The 17,813-nt window shown below is 45.1% G+C and overlaps 1 protein-coding gene across 1 annotated transcript in view; it reads right to left on the bottom strand.

The window, feature by feature from the left end:
* Window positions 1–17,813, bottom strand: part of LOC310685981 (uncharacterized protein) — a 41,026-nt gene that overhangs the window by 1,358 nt on the left and 21,855 nt on the right. The window contains exons 2-10 of the mRNA XM_083459140.1: window positions 9,274–9,347; window positions 8,179–8,208; window positions 7,098–7,223; window positions 4,688–4,723; window positions 3,960–3,995; window positions 3,040–3,078; window positions 2,853–2,879; window positions 1,020–1,040; window positions 146–177 (exon numbers count right to left, since the gene is read on the bottom strand). Of these exons, the coding sequence (XP_083315266.1) occupies window positions 172–177; window positions 1,020–1,040; window positions 2,853–2,879; window positions 3,040–3,078; window positions 3,960–3,995; window positions 4,688–4,723; window positions 7,098–7,223; window positions 8,179–8,208; window positions 9,274–9,333 (381 nt within the window). The 5' untranslated portion in view covers window positions 9,334–9,347 and the 3' untranslated portion in view covers window positions 146–171. The remainder of the gene's footprint in view (window positions 1–145; window positions 178–1,019; window positions 1,041–2,852; window positions 2,880–3,039; window positions 3,079–3,959; window positions 3,996–4,687; window positions 4,724–7,097; window positions 7,224–8,178; window positions 8,209–9,273; window positions 9,348–17,813) is intronic.

The raw sequence follows: 17,813 nt of genomic DNA on the forward strand, positions 1-17,813 counted from the left end.
TGACGGGATGCTGTACAGGTTTTGGCATACTAGTATTAAACATAAGCCTTGTGCCTTGGGCTTGCTGACAGTTAAGCATTTCATAAAGCAGCAAAGCTATAAATGATATGAAATGGAATTTGCCAACAAAACATTTGGTACATACCGCAGGAGGGTATATCAGCTGGGATGCTATTTCTGTTGAAGAAAGTAATGTTTCATTGGTTAAAAGTTCTTATACAGAAAGTATGTAGACAGCACTTGTTCCCAATGTCTGATTCTGGTCCCTGGTAAAACTCTGTCCCAGTTTGGATGATCTTTTAAAGCTTCATCCACCACAGCCCTGGATGGTTTCTTATCCCATCATTCAGTTAAAGTTCATCAGTTCAGATGTAATGGGGAACTCTGGCTTAACACAAGCCATGAAGGAAGGAGAGTGGGTAGTACTCAGCCCTGAGGCTCATTCATAAACCATGATTTGTTCATAATACTATGTTATGTTTTTTGAGGAGATGTTGGGGGAAGCCTTTGGGAGTTCATGCATATGCTGTAGTGGTTTCTTTAGGCTTCCTCCCCTTAGGGCATAGAATCATAGGACTGAATAGTTGAAAGGGACCACAAGGGTCATCTTGCACAACCCCCAGCAATGCAGAATTTTTTTGCCCAATGAGGGGCTTGAACCCACAGCCCTGAGATTAAGAGCCTCATGCTCTACTGACAGAGCTATCCCAGCTTTCCCTCTTATTCCGTTGCTATCTCCATAGGGGGACGGGACCATTCTTTACCACTCAGAGCAAATGGCAAGTTGAGTTTTTGCTCCGATTTTGAGCTAAAGAATAGGTTTTACCTGGGAAAGGCATGGGGCAAGCATGACTGTGGATGAGGGGCATAGAAACTGAACCTTTTCGGTAGGCAGGGGCATAGTGGGGGAAGCAGGGAGGCCGTGGCCCTGGGTGCACATTTTTGAGGGGGCACAAACCAGCCCCCCGCAGACTCCAGCTGGTTGTTCTTAGTACCAATAGAAGCATAAAACTACTTACCCCCACAATAGGTGGGAAGCCCTAAAAATGTGTAAGACAGTAAGACTGTTGAAAAGCATTTGACATAAATCTTGGTATCCTCCAAGAAAGGTGTGGGCAGATATCAGGCAGAAAGGAATCTGCTTTCTTTGCTACCCACTTCCCGCACCCAGAAACTGAAATCCACCAATAAGAGCATGTGCAAAAAACATTGATTCACCACTAGGTACCTTCCCTGGTACTCAAAAGGTACCCCTCCCACTTCTGAAATTACACATGAAAGTAGTATTCCACTGTAGCCAATGGAATAGGTCGCAGTGTGTGACTGGCCATTGCATGTGGTCTGCAACAGTTTCACCAGATCTCAAATGTGTCCACAGACCCCAAGAGACTGGTGACCCCTGACTTAAGAGTTAAAGACTTCTGAGCCCAGGAATTTGTTTTTAGTGCCAAACTGAACTGTGCTCTGAGCTTATAGTTCTTCCTAACCCTTTGTTCTTCCAAACTCTTTGTTACTGCTCCACCTGCTCACGGTTTTCTTCATTTTAGCATAGTATATATATTTGGAGGGGGTATTCTGTAAAATAATTGGATTCAGAAATCCTTGCCGATCTACTTCAAATCACTCAGATATCCGCAGTAGATCTCAACCCATTTCCTACCCATCCCTGCATGACGGCACAGTGTAAGCTATCTATTTATATTTCTTATATTTGCCCATCTAGATCAGGATTGTCTGAGCATGAATTAAATTTATTTCTAGGACTAGGAAAGGTATACCGGTACACCCTAAAACTCAGTATGATTAATTACCACCAGCTCTAGAAAACAAGCTTTCTCTCTGTTCAACTTCCCCTGACTTGCTGGATATCTTACACTCCCCAAATATATGTAAAAGTCTCATACTTATAAAAAACATAAATGTCCCCTACTCATATAGTCAAATTATGAGTAAAAACAAGCTATGATCTTGGTATATTTAACTCTTGGGATCTTGCAGAATTCAATAAAAGTATTTAGCATGTATATGTGAGGGCAGGGACACAGGTGGCACTGTGGGTTAAACCACAGAGCCTAGAACTTGCTGATCAGAAGGTCGGCGGTTCGAATCCCTGCGACAGGGTGAGCTCCTGTTGTTCGGTCCCTGCTCCGGCCAACCTAGCAGTTCTAAAGCACGTCAAAGTGCAAGTAGATAAATAGGTACCACTCCGCCGGGAAGGCAAACGGCGTTTCCGTGCGCTGTTCTGGTTCGCCAGAAGCGGCTTAGTCATGTTGGCCACATGACCTGGAAGCTGTACGCCGGCTCCCTCGGCCAATAAAGCGAGATGTGCGCCGCAACCCCAGAGTCGGTCACGACTGGACCTAATGGTCAGGGGTCCATTTACCTTTACCTTTATGTGAGGGCAAGGAAAACTGTTTGCCAATAAATCTGAAGAACTGGAAACTTCTAGAGTGTTTTGGAATTCAAAACAGAGCACTATAAAATCTTTTGAAGATTTTGTTTGCCTTTTGGTTTTTAAATGAAACACTGTGTATTGTTAATTTTTATTGAGATCATAAATATGTTAAAAGTTGCAAATAATGAAATAATATGTCTTCATATTTCATATATTTTTTTTGGTTCTGACAGGTTACAACTCCACGGAAGCCACTTTTTCAAAATTCCAAGTGTGCCCATGGCCTCCCCCACAAACATTGAGGGCTTTCTCTCCCCGCTTCTATTGCAGAATACCTTTCATTAAGTGCAATGGCCTAAACCCACTCATATAATCAGGCAACCATTCAAAGACCTCTGAGTTTCCCCTTGGATCTCTGACTATGGAAGTATGATGCAATGAAGATCAATGAACTTACCGCCCCAGGAGTTCCAGGATAAGGGATCTAGAGAGAGGCAATAAATCAGTACACTGCATTCTTGGTCAGTCACACGGTTATTTGGTGAGCATTATGGGCCGATTTCCACAGTGCAGTGTAGATACCCCCCACCCCCCGGCCACTGTGCTACAATCTAGTAATAATGATGAACAGTAAATTGTCTTACCAGAAATGGGCCACCAACACCTCCAGCTCCAGGGTTCACCTAAAGAAAAGGGACCTCATTCAATCATATAAAGCTTGGTTTCAAATGGTGGTTTTCTATATCCGGGAGCTGCCACAATGTGGTGGCAATGAGGAAACTATGAGATCATTCACTTTAGCTAAAGTATTTACAACACCGATGCAGAATTTGACGAGAAGTGTTGCTCTCTTGGTGGATTTTATTCCTTTCCCATCTCTTAAATTTCATAGATTTGGGGAGCAACCCAGAGAAAGTAAGTGGCATTCCACAATGCAATCTTATCCATGTTTGCTCAGAAAGTGCTGTAACTCCCACTGAGTTCATAGGGACTTTTTCCTTCCTGGTAAACAGGTATAACATTGAACTCAATGTGGCTTACTTCTGAGTAGAGAGGTTTTGAGTATTATGCTGCAAATGCACTCATTCAATGATCAAAACTAACGTTACTTGATTAGTGCTCTTTTGAATCCCCACAAAGAAGTCTGTTCTGAAATTGGTTAAGCCAGAATTGGCATTTTATATTTATTTTTCAGTTCATTTCACCAAATGCGCATGAGTTTTTGTATGGAAGTGGATACAAACTGACACCCTCCAGATGTTCTAGACTAAAACTTCCATCAGCCCCAGCCAGGAGAGTCATACAAGTTGGTTCTGATAGGAAGAAAACAGGCTGGAAAACAGCATAGACATTCAAAAATGTGACCTTTTTTTATTTAAAAAAAAAAAAAGGACTGGTGAAACCATAGGAGAGATGGCAGGAGATAACAAAGGAACTACCTTGTGGATGATATTTCACTCTTGAACTCTCATTTCTTACTCAATCTGAGTGTTAACCACAGCTGCTGCTTATGAAAGTCTGAAATAGGTGGTGGTATAGAAAGCAAGCAGAATTTTGAACTTACCACGCCTGGCAGATTGGAGAGAATAGAGGGCAAACCCTAAGCGAAAACAAGAAAACAAGGGAGATATTTGGTTTTGATTCAATATCAATATTTAAATTAGTCACTTTTAAAAAAAGCAAAAGCGACTCAAAGTGACTCACAACGGTAAATAACACACACACATTAAAACAAAACAGAAAAATCTGATGGGTTACACTATCTAGGTTGCCTCCTTGTTGCAAAGCAGGTTAATTACTAACACACACTGATCAATGCTCAGAGTATTCCTTCTTCTAGGTGGGCTCCCTTCCCTGGTTGTCAAGCCCAATCTGCCCCTCACTTCCCTCTACTACAGGCTTCCTCAAACTCAGCCCTCCAGATGTTTTTGGCCTACAACTCCCATGACCCCTAGTTAGCAGGGCCAGTGGTCAGGGATGATGGAGATTGTAGTCTCAAAACACCTGGAGGGCCGAGTTTGAGGAAGCCTGCTCTACAACATGGGCAGAAACCACCCTCATGGACTCAGTGTTGGTCTCATCTGCTCAGTCTACCAGTGCCTGTCTTTGGATGCAGGGAAAGTCCCTAACTCACCAAGGATTCAAGACCCGACGGCTACCTTCACCTGGTTTATCTTCAAAATATAAACACTCATCACAGGATTTCCCACCTAGCCCTTATCCCCCCAGTCTGAATCCTTGCTTTCCCCCTCTGTGCTAGAATTCCCCCATGCATGGATATTAAGGCGTTACCTGAGCTGGATCATAGGTCACATAGATCGGGATCATCTGTAAAAGAAACAAGGCTATGAAACAAATCGCGCTAACATATTTGCCTTTAATTATCTTAATTAAAAAAAATTCCTTCCATAGCACCTTAGAGACCAACTAAGTTTGTTATTGGTATAGGGACGCGGGTAGTTCTGTGGGTTAAACCACATAGCCTAGGGCTTGCCGATCAGAAGGTCGGCGGTTCGAATCCCCGTAACGCTCCCGTTGCTTGGTCCCTGCTCCTGCCAACCTAGCAGTTCGAAAGCACGTCAAAGTGCAAGTAGATAAATGGGTACCGCTCCGGCGGGAAGGTAAACGGCATTTCCGTGCGCTGCTCTGGTTCGCCAGAAGCAGCTTAGTCATGCTGGCCACATGACCCGGAAGCTGTATGCCGGCTTCCTTGGCCAGTAAAGCGAGATGAGCGCCGCAACCCCAGAGTCGGTCACGACTGGACCTAATGGTCAGGGGTCCCTTACCTAAGGTGCTACTGGAAAGAATTTTTTTTAAATTTTGTTTCAACTACAGCAGACCAACACGGCTACTTACATGTGACTTTAATTATCTTGTTATTCACATCCCCCTCATTAAATGTCTCTGTCCAGTTGCTAAGGCATCTTCTCAACAAAACAGTCAGCTGCATGAAATGTCATTTTCCCCCTTGTGTACAGTACACACCAGACTTTGGCGAAGAAAACCAAGGTTCTTATTGAGAACTACAGTTGTTTGAAACAATGGTGCCATCTGGTGGTATAGCAATTCTAGAAGGGTTTTAGGAAGTGTTCAGCCACCCAGGAATCAGCTAAAGGAAGGGCTAGTAATTTGGGCTCTATGCATAACAGAACAGCATCAAACCAACCTCATACTAGAAATATGTATGGTCAGTTCTTGGATGTTACAGCAGCATATTTTATTGCATTTTATTGTATACTGTATCACCTTGTTATTTTTAATTGAAGGTACAATGAAAATGTGCTTTGTGTATAAACGAGTTGAATACAATGCCTAGGAAAACAAAGTGTTGCTAAGATCCCCTCCAGACATCCTATTTATCCTGCATTCATAATGACTTACGTTCATGCTACTGAGCTGCTCATACGAGATCTTGCTCTCAATACTGTTTGCGCCCACAAAAAGTTCCAGGGCAGTCACAATGCTCCATTTCCGATTAGTGCATATCCTGCAACAGCCTGCTGAGATTCTGTAACTTTTACAGCACAAATGCTCTGGTTTATTTTTGTCTTTCTTTTGTTGTGCTATAACTCTCCACTCCACCCCACCCCACCTGCCCCGACAGCAATAACGCAGTAGTATTGGAGAAGCACTGAAGAACAAAGTACAGTGGATGCTCAGGTTGCGAACATGATCTGTGTGGGATGCACGTTCGCAACCTGCAGCGTTCACAACCGGCGTCTGCGCATGCACGGATTGCGATTTGGTGCGCATGCACGACCACCGAAACCCGGAAGTTACCCGTTGCGGTACTTCCGGGTTTCGGCGGTCCGCAATCTGAAAAAACGCAACCTGAAGCGGCTGTAACCTGAGGTATGACTGCAAAGCAGAATTAAGGCAGCATGTATCAAGAGCATGCTGCAGAATACACCCACAATTAGGGGTGCTGACTTGCCCCCCACATTAAGGTGGCCCAGCATCATGTGAAGTCATCATCATCATCATCATCATAATTTATTATTTATACCCCGCCATCTTGCTGGGCTTCCCCAGCCACTCTGGGCAGCTTCCAGAAAAATATTAAAATACTGTAATACATCAAATATTAAAAGCTTCCCTAAATAGGGCTGCCTTCAGATGTCTTCTAAAAGTCTGGTAATTGTTTTTCTCTTTGACATCTAGTGGGAGGGCATTCCACAGGGAGGGCACCACTACTGAAAAGGCCCTCTGCCTGGTTCCCTGTAACTTGGCTTCTCGCAGTGAGGGAACCGCCAGAAGGCCCTTGGTGCTGGACCTCAGTGTCCGGGCAGAATGATGGGGGTGGAGACGCTCCTTCAGTCATACACATGACCTCAATATTTGGGGGGAGGGCTCAGCCCCTTGCCCACAAATATTCAGGGGGCCGAATCCCCTTCCAACCCCTATAGTTGGCGCGGCTGCCCACAACAAAGCAGTAGTCAGGAGCAGCCTTGCGCACCATCTCTTGTTGCTCCCAGGTAATATCCAAATCCAGCCTGACAATATGGCGCCCTTTAAAATGGCCTCTAGATGACGATGTAGACCACCCTCTTGCAACTTGCCATCAGTGGGCTCTTCCTGTTTGGGGAGCAAGGGATCCAGGGATGCAGAAGCATAGCTCTTCATTTTGGTGAATGGGTTTTGTGCCATTGAAGGAATGAACTTAGTACTTGCCACAAGCATAGGCATGCTGTGCTGGTATTACCTGAGGTGGGTATGGCTGTGCTGGAATCTGAGGTGGGTATGGTTGTGCTGGAAGTGGAGGAGGAAACTGAGGAGGAAACTGAGGAGGAACCTGAGGAGGCACTTGAGGAACCATGATAGGAATGCGCTGTGGAAACAGAGAAACAGAAGGTGGAGACAGACAACACCGCAAGTGTGGTGGAAGTGGCTTGAACACACTCTGCTGACATCCACACTTGATTCCTGTAATGCTCTCTCTGCAGGGCTACCTTTAAGAAAGCAGCTGTCAAAATGCTTATGGGATCATGTGACACCCATTCTTTTCCTATTTAATTGGTTGTGTGTGTGTTTTGAGGCTCGATGTATATTGGCCCTTTTTAACCTGTTGCTCTCTGGATGTTGCAGAGAACAACTCCTATCAGTCTCAGCATGGCTATATTAAAGAGCTGGTTTTGATATTTTAAACCCTGAACAGTTAAGGACCAGGTTGCTCGAAAGGCTACCTGCATCCTGGTGAACATGAGATCAGTCATCATCAGAAGCCTATCAAAATCAAGCAGATTTTGAAAACTGATTTGCTCTGGTTGGTATTTGATTGATGGCTTTATGCTTTTACACACACACCCACACACACCCACACCCACCCACACCCACACACCCACACACCCACACCCACACACCCCTCATACTGTTTGATATACGAAGTTTACTAAATTTGGGGAGCGGCCTTGTGAAGGGTCTGCCCTAAAAATAGTGGAGTCAAAATTAAGGTAACAAACAAGCAAACATATTCATGCTGCTCTTAAAAAAACCCTGCCAGAAATCAAAAGCATCTTCCAGAATGTGTGCTTTTAATATTGTTTCCATGGCACTAACACTCTTGCACACAGACGGTTATTGATATAATTATAATTTTTATTTTATATACCACTTATATACCAGAAAGGCTTCTAAGTGGCATACAACTATAAAATCAATGCACAATCAAAATACACAATAACAAATCCATTGGGGCATCTTACCATCCTGAATTAAAATATACAATAAAACAAACAATAAAATATTACAATTAAAACAGTTAAGAAATACACAAGATGGTTTACCTCGTTGCTGGCACTGCCACTTGCTGACCGCTGTCAAAACATATGAAATAAAACCAGGGTTAGATTTCGTGTTTTGTGGGTTGGATTTCATGCTTTATCCTCACAGGATGACACTGGGTCATCCCATCCTCTAGAACCCAAGCAAAGGTTCCACATATCCTTTATTCCCCATTTCCTCAGGTTCCTGTCACCTCCCATGTGAATTCTTCTCTCTTCCCTCATCTCACAATGCAGTTGGAGGCACAACTTGTCCTTGCCCATGGATTGGTCAATGAGAGTTTGCTGGGAGAGGGCCAGAGCCCCTAGCATGATGCCTCCAGGCACCCCTCTTGCAGCCCATGGAGGCTTCTACCTCTCCAAACAGTTCTTTTGTCACTTGTTTTCATTTGGGCAACGCTGGCCCAGCTCGAAAATGAATTTCAGGTGTGTAGACCCCTCAGCCTTCCCTAACATGTCTCTGAGCCCAGAGACATTTCCCTGAGCAAAGGAGGAGAGGGGCAGCTGGTGTAAGGAAAGGAAGATGATGATTCAGCAGCTAGAGTCTGGTGCCTGGCATAACAGGAGGGAAGGAGGGAAGGAGGGAAGGAGGGAAGGAGGGAAGGAGGGAAGGAAGGAAGGAAGGAAGGAAGGAAGGAAGGAAGGAAGGAAGGAAGGAGATTGAGGCAACCACTTCATATGAGCCAGGACTTGTTTATATAATCAGTATACAGAGTTGGTTATTCCATGAATACCAGTTTGGGGCATACACATCTCTGAAATGGTGAACTCAAGTGTGATAAATTGCTGTTTGTATAACATACACAAGATTGGAAGAGCCTGTGAAACAGGCTTTCCCATTATATGCGCACTGGGCAAAATGCACATGTGGTGGCACACTTGCAACTTTCTATGCAGAACTGATACCCAGAGTAGGAAATATGTCATGTGTTTAGCAGCCCAAAAGGCTCTGATTATCTCTTTGACATCTCCCACCACCTTTACTTATTTTTATCTCATTGTGATGTTGTTACAGTGCGCAACAACTGTATTACGAAGAGATTCCAGCTGTAGTTGGCCTGACAGGTTTCCCCATTCCACAGGTTCAGTGCTACTTACACGGACTGGGACAGCGGCTGCTATGCTCAGAATGCAGGAAAGACAAATCAGCAGTTTCATTGTGGCAGAAGAACCTGAAGCAACATAAGTAAGGAACAATTGATGCAGGGGTTTTTTTCCAGCTTGCTAAAGATTGGGTAGTCAGCAGAACTCTTTACAAAAATTATCTAGAGGTTATCCAAGATTGTGTGGAGATAGGGGAGGGGAGCCACATGTGCTGCTGCTACCCAAACATCTCACGACCCACTGGCTCCACTCCCAGTCCTTCATGTCTGCTGGGTTTGGCTAGAACACAATAGGTTCCTCCAGAATGAACATCATTTACCCTTCAGAACTTCCACCCAATGAATGACGGAGCTGGCAACAACTGTGATATTGTGGGCATGGTCAGTGTGTGACCTCACTCTCCCCCCCCCCCATGTGTTCTTCAAGGACAATTTCTGCATAAAATTTTACTTGGATGTAAATCCCATTGAAATTAATTACTTATTTCTACCAAAACAATATATTTTAGTAATGTTATGACATTCTAGCGGAAGCAGCTGTTCAGGTTACTTTTTGACTACTAGATATACATTTTGGCTCATAGCTGGAGTCTAACCTGGATGCCAGCCCTGATGAGATGTAACGAATATATGTAATTTTACCTGTAGAGTACATTTGTGACACATCCAAGTAGTTTAGGCTCTCTAAATTGCACTAAAATCCTTGGGTGCATCCAGATGGGTGATTATTGTGGGATCGATGCTCCCAATGCATGAAAAGCTTTTCTTTTTGGCAGTAAGCACACAGTGTTGTTGCCATCAAAATGCTACCCTGTATCTCTCCCTCCCCAATTCAGATTTTCAATTACCAAGGAAAATCCATTAAGCTGAAAACAAATAAACACATGTTGTCAACAAGCCACATGTGATAACTCAGGAATCCGTTTGCAATGCTAAGCCCCAAAATGGAAGAAGAAGAAGAGTTTGGATTTGATATCCCGCTTTATCACTACCCGAAGGAGTCTCAAAGCGGCTAACATTCTCCTTTCCCTTCCTCCCCCACAACAAACACTCTGTGAGGTGAGTGGGGCTGAGAGACTTCAGAGAAGTGTGACTGGCCCAAGGTCACTCAGCAGCTGCATGTGGAGGAGCAGAGACGCGAACCTGGTTCCCCAGATTACGAGACTACCGCTCTTAACTCTTAACCACTACACCACACTGGCTCTCAAGCACCCCAAGTCTTACCTTTACTTTGCTTCAAGGTTGGCTGAAGAAAAATCTAGTCAACTTGATCTCACAACTCTATGTGAGTAGCTGGTATTTATATTACTGTATAGTCATGTCCCAATAACATGGCTTTAATCATCAAAGAAAAAAAATCACTGGTCTTCATGAGTCATAATTTGTTCATACCCAATAAGATTAGGAGTTTTGGTTTCGTGTCTGTGGTTTACCTTCAGAAATTCCTGGGCTATCTTTTTATTGTGATAAGAAGCGATTGTCAGAGGAACTGCCCATAACTGATGAAGTATGTACTAATGCAGCAGTCTTGCTGAAGCCAAGGTCAGTACCTCAATATCATCTGGGGAATAATATCTCCATTGCATTGAGTACCACAGTGGCAGAAATTCCTAGGGTGTGCATCTGCTCTGGACAACCTGTACAGTGGCAACCTGTTTCAAAGAGTTGTGGACCTTGTTTGAAGCAAAGCAACCTCCTCCAACTTTGGGCTGCTTCCGAAACTTCAGATCCATTCCTCAGATTTGGGACACAGAGAATGAGACTGTGTGCAGCTTATTGAGATCCAAATTATTAAGCTAAAATCCATGTATCTGGGAGTAAGTGAATTTAAAAACAGTGAATTTTATTTTTGACTCTACATTCACAGGATTGCACTGATAGGGATGGTTCCATAAAGATGACTGCCCCACTCTGGGCTGATATGGTTGGATCTATATGCAATGGCCTTTGCTTATGACCACTATTGCATCTCAGGTACAGGATCTGATCCCAAGGTGTTTTTTTGTTCAAGACCACACGTTAGCCACTGGACTAAGCAAATGCTATCCATTAATAAATTATGCCCAGGTGATCCTATTCATATCTTTACAAAGCTTAGGGAAGTTGACGCTTACCCAACTCCTATTATTAAAGGGGAAAAAACCTTATTACCATCTCATAGCCAAGACCCACCCCGTCCAAAATCCTCTGTTCTTACATTGCTTGCCTATTTTGAAACCTTACTTTCTAAATATTTGTCAGTCAGTAATCTTCTCCGGTTTAAAATATCTGAAGACAACACCCCAAAGTGAAACATCGGGAACACCACCCACCACAGATAATTATCTTCTTAGTTCAGGCTTCCATATCCCTCTGAGTAGATTTGCCACTGTGTCATCCAAATTGCTATAAAATTGGCAGGAAAGACAAATAATGTGTTTGGCAGTAGTAGGGAGAGAGAGAAGGCCTGCTAGGAATTCAACCACTCTTCCCCCAACCTAGTGCGCTCCAGATGTTTGGCGTACATCTTCCTTGACTGTTGACCATGCTGGCTGGGGCCAATCGGAGACGTGGTCCAAAACTTCAGAAGGGCATCAGGTGACCAACACCAGAGTCAGTGTCAGGTGCTCCCAGGTACAGACCCAAGAATCTTTGGTCCTATGAGCAGCTCCCAAACTCTCACCACTGCTACACCGAACATCATCCTACCAGGAAGGAAGGCTCTGGACTAGCTTTGTTCACCGAGGCTAGCCATCATTGGGTCATATTAGATAGGAAGGGGTTTAATATGCTTATTGTTTGGGCTAGGAGTTTGCCTTGGTAACAAAGTCTGCCTAGTCCTGGAACATTTCTGTGCTACCCATGACTGACTCCCATGCCTGGCCCATCATCTGGGACTTCTGGTTCATGGCTCACATCTAAAATTTGCGTTTGAATGTAAAATGATGAAGCAGCATGTCATCCAAGACTTCCCAGATGAAAACAGGAACACACGTTACATCCAGTGAAGAACACAAGAACAACCCAGTTAGATTAGGTCTGTCTGATCCAACATTCTGTTGTGTGCCAAGGCACCAGAGCCACAAAGTTCCCAGGAGAACAATAAAACATCCTGACAGTATTTTGGTTTGTGGGTTCAAATAGGGCATAACTTTATCGGTTACAGATGTGAGCAGTTTGGCTTAGGCACTGGGGTGAAGCCAGGCTATATGTTGACTTCTGGCAGGGAGTCCACGGAAGGGTAAACCACTGATAGGGTGCCCTATGACTTACACTATATAGGGGTACCCTCAGGGTCCCCGTAAGGGCTGTGACATGGCCCTAAGCCAAAATCCAGGCTTCAGATAGTATTCACACCCTGGATCCCTTTAACAGGATACCCTTACTGAGGAGGGGCAGGCGAAGGCAGCAACCTCCCCTACAACCAACCAAAGGCTTACCCAATGCCTAAGCTCACAAAAGTTGTGATGATTGCTACTAGGTAGGCGAAAACAAAATGGCCAATTTGCCAAGTGGGGAAAATTCCTACCCAGCCCCAATACCATGGCGACTGACAACTGCCATAGCAAGGCATGAAAAGAGGGTTTGATCCGAAAAAGAGGCAAGAGGGTGCCGACCGGCAACGCTGTGATCAATTATTGTTGTTGTTGTTTACCAATCACCAAAACACAAACAGTGAAACCTCCCAGGCAGCTGATACATTGGGTATACAATATTCAATAATATACATATTCAATAATATTCAATAACATATTCAAATCAACCATATGTGCACTTCTATATACCTTAACACTTCTCCTTCCACAAAGTTTATTTAACTTTTAACATTTTAAATGCCCCAAATTGTTCAAACCTACTCAAATAATTCAATATCTTCTCAATATCTGTGATTAAATTGCCCATGGCCACACCCACCTTGCCAGCTGATTGGCTGGGGCTGTCCCACAGCACAGATGACACGGTCGGCCGTGACGTAGGGAGGAGGCAGCGTACCTTCACCCCTGCGCTAGAAAACTGTTGAGGCCCAGCTGCTTGGCTGCAAGGCTGCCCACTGGGTAAAAGGTGAGTGGACTTCTCACAGTGGTCAACCAGACGTCTATGGGAAAGCCCGTAAACTGGACATGAGTACTAACAACTGGTATTCAGAGCATGTCACCTCTGATCTTGGAGGTAGCACACAGTCATCCTCCATTAATTTGCCTAATCCCTTTTTAAAGCCATCTAAATTAGTGGCCATCACCACATCTTGTGGTTGCAAATCCCATAGATTAAGGAAGAACACAAGAGCCCCGGTGGATCAGGCCAGCTGCCAATGGCTCATCTAGCTGAGGATCCTGTTCTCACAGTGGCCAACTCAATGCCCATGGGAAGTCTGCAAGTAGGACCTGAGTGTGAGCTTGTGATTTCCCTCAACTCTTCTTCAGAGGCATTCTTCCTACTTGTTGTAGTCCCAGTGCTGAGCAACAGCATGCAGGACTTGGTGGAGTGCAGGGCAAAATCAAACAAAAGAGAAGAGACTCTAGGATATGCTCGACAGAGTCAGCATATGAAGTCAAGTCCGTTTCGAGGGTCAGGCAAACAGCAATCCACATAGTCAGACAGTCCAGTGGTCAAGGAATCCAATGATCAAAGCCAAGGGTTCAGATGGAGAGCAGGCAGCAGCAAAGCCGGACCAGGAACCACAGATGTTGTTTCCAGCATCTGACTCTGGTGCTGAGAGCTGTGTTTAAGAAGGCTGAAGCCAGTTGGTTCTCATCAGTGCCTTCTGCTCTGTGACCTTGAAGGCTGATCAGCTGCAGGTGGAGTCACTCCAACTTCTCCACCTTCAGGCTGCTGTTCAGCAGGTAAAGCTGCCTCCTGTCCCATGACAGTATCCTACCCACAAATGGGGAAAAAAATGTTATGAAGGGGCCCCCTTTCTCACAACTCACCCTGAGAGCCAGTGTGGTGTAGTGGTTAAGAGCGGTAGTCACGTAATCTGGGTAACCGGGTTCGCGTCTCCGCTCCTCCACATGCAGCTGCTGGGTGACCTTGGGCCAGTCACACTTCTTTGAAGTCTCTCAGCCCCACTTACCTCACAGAGTGTTTGTTGTGGGAGAGGAAGGGAAAGGAGATTGTTAGCCGCTTTGAGACTCCTGAAGGGGAGTGAAAGGCGGGATATCAAATCCAAACTCCTCCTCTTCTTCTTCTTCTTCTTCTTCTTCTTCTTCTTCTTCTTCTTCTTCTTCTTGTTTAGTCGTTTAGTCGTGTCCGACTCTTCGTGACCCCATGGACCAGAGCACGCCAGGCACTTCTGTCTTCCACTCCTCCCGCAGTTTGGTCAAACTCATGCTGGTAGCTTCGAGAACCCTGTCCACCCATCTCGTCCTCTGCCGTCCCCTTCTCCTTGTGCCCTCCATCTTTCCCAACATCAGGGTCTTTTGCAGGGAGTCTTCTCATGAGGTGGCCAAAGTATTGGAGCCTCAGCTTCAGGATCTGTCCTTCCAGTGAGCACTCAGGGCTGATTTCCTTAAGAATGGATAGGTTTGACCTTCTTGCAGTCCATGGGACTCTCAAGAGTCTCCTCCAGAACCATAATTCAAAAGCATCAATTCTTCGGCGACAACTCACCTTAGCAAGGGAGAAAAGATGTGCTGCTGAGTTGTCTTCCTCAAAGGAAAGCTACACACACATACATATGCTGCCGCAAAGTGATTGTAAACTGCCTTGGACCACTCTTAGTTTTGCCTTATTAGTTTGCCTCCAGGCCACTGTTAGAGTCTCTTCGTGACATGGAGGTCATTATACTTTGGAACCATCCCTGTGAGGAAGGCTTATCTGCAAATCACCGATGACGCTAACCTGTTAAGCAAGCCAGCTTCTCATTGGTTATATTTGTAACAGTTTTTTCTTACAAACCTTTGACTAAAGTTTGGGATGGCTGTACATTATGTACCCTCCTATTTGTTATGTCAAGCTGCCAATATTTTCTGAAACACATAACGAAACAATTCTTTGACTTCTGAATAAATTGCACAGCAGCCACAGTTTCTGGCATGCCTTGCCTTCTGTGTATGTTATCTGTTTTTGCTTTGCTCCGACAGGCCCCCAAACACCATTGCCCAGCAATCGTTCTTCCATCCTGGAGTCCTGACTCTGGACAAATGGGAGGGCAAAATGCTGGAATACAATATTACTCAAGCCAGCAGCACAACTGGATACCTTCATCTGCCCCAGCCGCAACAAAACACGTATTTACCGCATTGGTCTCTTACAGCCACAGCAGGTGTTGCAACCGTCCAATAGTTATGAAGGGGCCCCCTTTCTCATAACTCACCTTAGCAAAGAAGGAAAGACGTGCTCCACACACATAATAATAATAATACAGTGGTACCTCAGGTTAAGTACTTAATTTGTTCTGGAGGTCCGTACTTAACCTGAAACTGTTCTTAACCTGTAGACCACTTTAGCTAATGGGGCCTCCTGCTGTTGCTGCGCTGCCGGAGCCCGATTTCTGTTCTCATCCTGAAGCGAAGTTCTTAACCTGAAGCACTATTTCCCTTTACAGTCATACCTTGGGTTAAAGTAGCTTCGGCTTGAGCGTTTTCGGGTTGCGCTCTGCGGCGACCTGGGTTTCGCCGCTCGTGCATGCGCATGTGCTCAAAATGACGTCACGTGCATGTGTGGAAGGTGGCGAATCGCGACCCGTGCACGTGCAGACACGGGTTGCGTTCGCTTCAGGATGCGAACAGGGCTCCAGAACGGATCCCGTTCGTATCCAGAGGTACCACTGTATCTGTATTGCACATCATTTCATACACCTCTTTCCATTCCCTCCAGACTCACCTTTTCCCTCTAAACTAAAAGGACCAAAACATTGCGTTATTTCCTCATAGGGGAGTTTCTCCAGTCCCTTTATCATTCTGCTTCCCCTTTCCTATCCCTTATTTGAGTCTCATACCAAGGATTTGCATGCAAGTTTTCCCCACCAGTAGAAGGATGGTGGGGAGGAGAAGGTGACATGCCGGAGGGAGTGGGAGCTTAGCAAAATGCACTCCACTCTTCCCATCGTGTGTAAAAACCTTAACAGGGTCAAGGAGCTGGCATGATGTTTCTGCAAGGCTTTTGTGAAAAACACGTCTGCTAATCCCAACCATTGGCTTCTAACTCCAGAGTTTTACTTTGTTATGTCTAATACTCACATGGGATTTGTTTTATTTTTGCAGGATTAAGAAGCCCTTTCCAGTACGGAACTTCATCATACGTGGCCTCAGTTCGGAGAGTGCCAAACCCTCTCACTGTGGTGAATCTTCTAAGACCTAGAAAGTAACCCACAGAGTTTACTCACCAGCCAGGGTGGGTGAATGTGTGGGTTTGGGTTTCTCTTGGTTTCTTATTTTTCTAATCTAAGTCCATTCTCCACATTTTCCCATCAGCTTGCCATGTATCTTTATGAAAGGTCTCTGTGAAAATTTATGTGGACGCCCTGTGGCATGCCCATGCAGCTGCTGCAGAAGGGACCTAGGCCCCCACAGTTCCCCCATACAGTGGTACCTCGGGTTAAATACTTAATTCATTCCGGAGGTCCGTTCTTAACCTGAAACTGTTCTTAACCTGAAGCACCACTTTAGCTAATGGGGCCTCCTGCTGCTGCCGCACCGCTGGAGCATGATTTCTGTTCTCATCCTGAAGCAAAGTTCTTAACCCGAGGTACTATTTCTGGGTTAGTGGAGTCTGTAACCTGAAGCGTATGTAACCCGAGGGACCACTGTACTTGGAGCCTGTGATTCCAAGTCCTCTCCAACCCCCCTCCCTTCCGAACACTAACCTCAAGCATGGTTCATTGGAGTCCTACCTAAGCCACAAGGGTTACCAAACTCCATCCTGAGCATTCCCAGTCCCACGACAGCAACCTAAAGAAGGAGGGAACTTAAGCTGCACCCACTTAAAAGCTGAAACCCCATGGAAACCCCATGGAATCCACTGGGAGTGTTTTCATTGACATCACCATCCTCGGGATTAGACGGTAATGCTCAGACTCAACAAAAGCACTTAAGAACTTGTCCCATCAGCAGCTGTATGACACCTGCAGTTGTCTCAGTGGTTTTCTTAAAAAAAAAAAAAAAAGGAGGGGAAGAGGGAAAAACAAGTGCAGCTTTTTTGTGTGAGGGGGACAGAATAGCTCCCTGCAAAACCCCATAGCACAAATGCCAGTGGACTGAGACACACTCCCCCACCACTACTCTCTGGCAGGAAAGAAACCCTTGTAATTCAGGGCCTTTGATACCCATCCCTGGTCCAGAAGGATACCATGGTCAAAGGCAGGGGTTAGCAAACTTTTTCAGCAGGGGGCCAGTCCACTGTCCTTCAGACCTTGTGGGGGGCAGGATTATATTTTGTAAAAAAATGATGGACCAATTCCTATGCCCCACAAATAACCCAGAGATGCATTTTAAATAAAAGCACACATTCTACTCATGTAAAAACACGCTGATTCCTGGACCTTCCGTGGGCTGGATTTAGAAGGCGATTGGGCCAGATCTGGCCCCCAGGCCCTAGTTTGCCTTGTTGTTTAGT

The sequence above is a fragment of the Podarcis liolepis genome (assembly GCF_965112155.1).
Source record: "Podarcis liolepis genome assembly, chromosome: 9".
Taxonomy (NCBI): domain Eukaryota; kingdom Metazoa; phylum Chordata; class Lepidosauria; order Squamata; family Lacertidae; genus Podarcis; species Podarcis liolepis.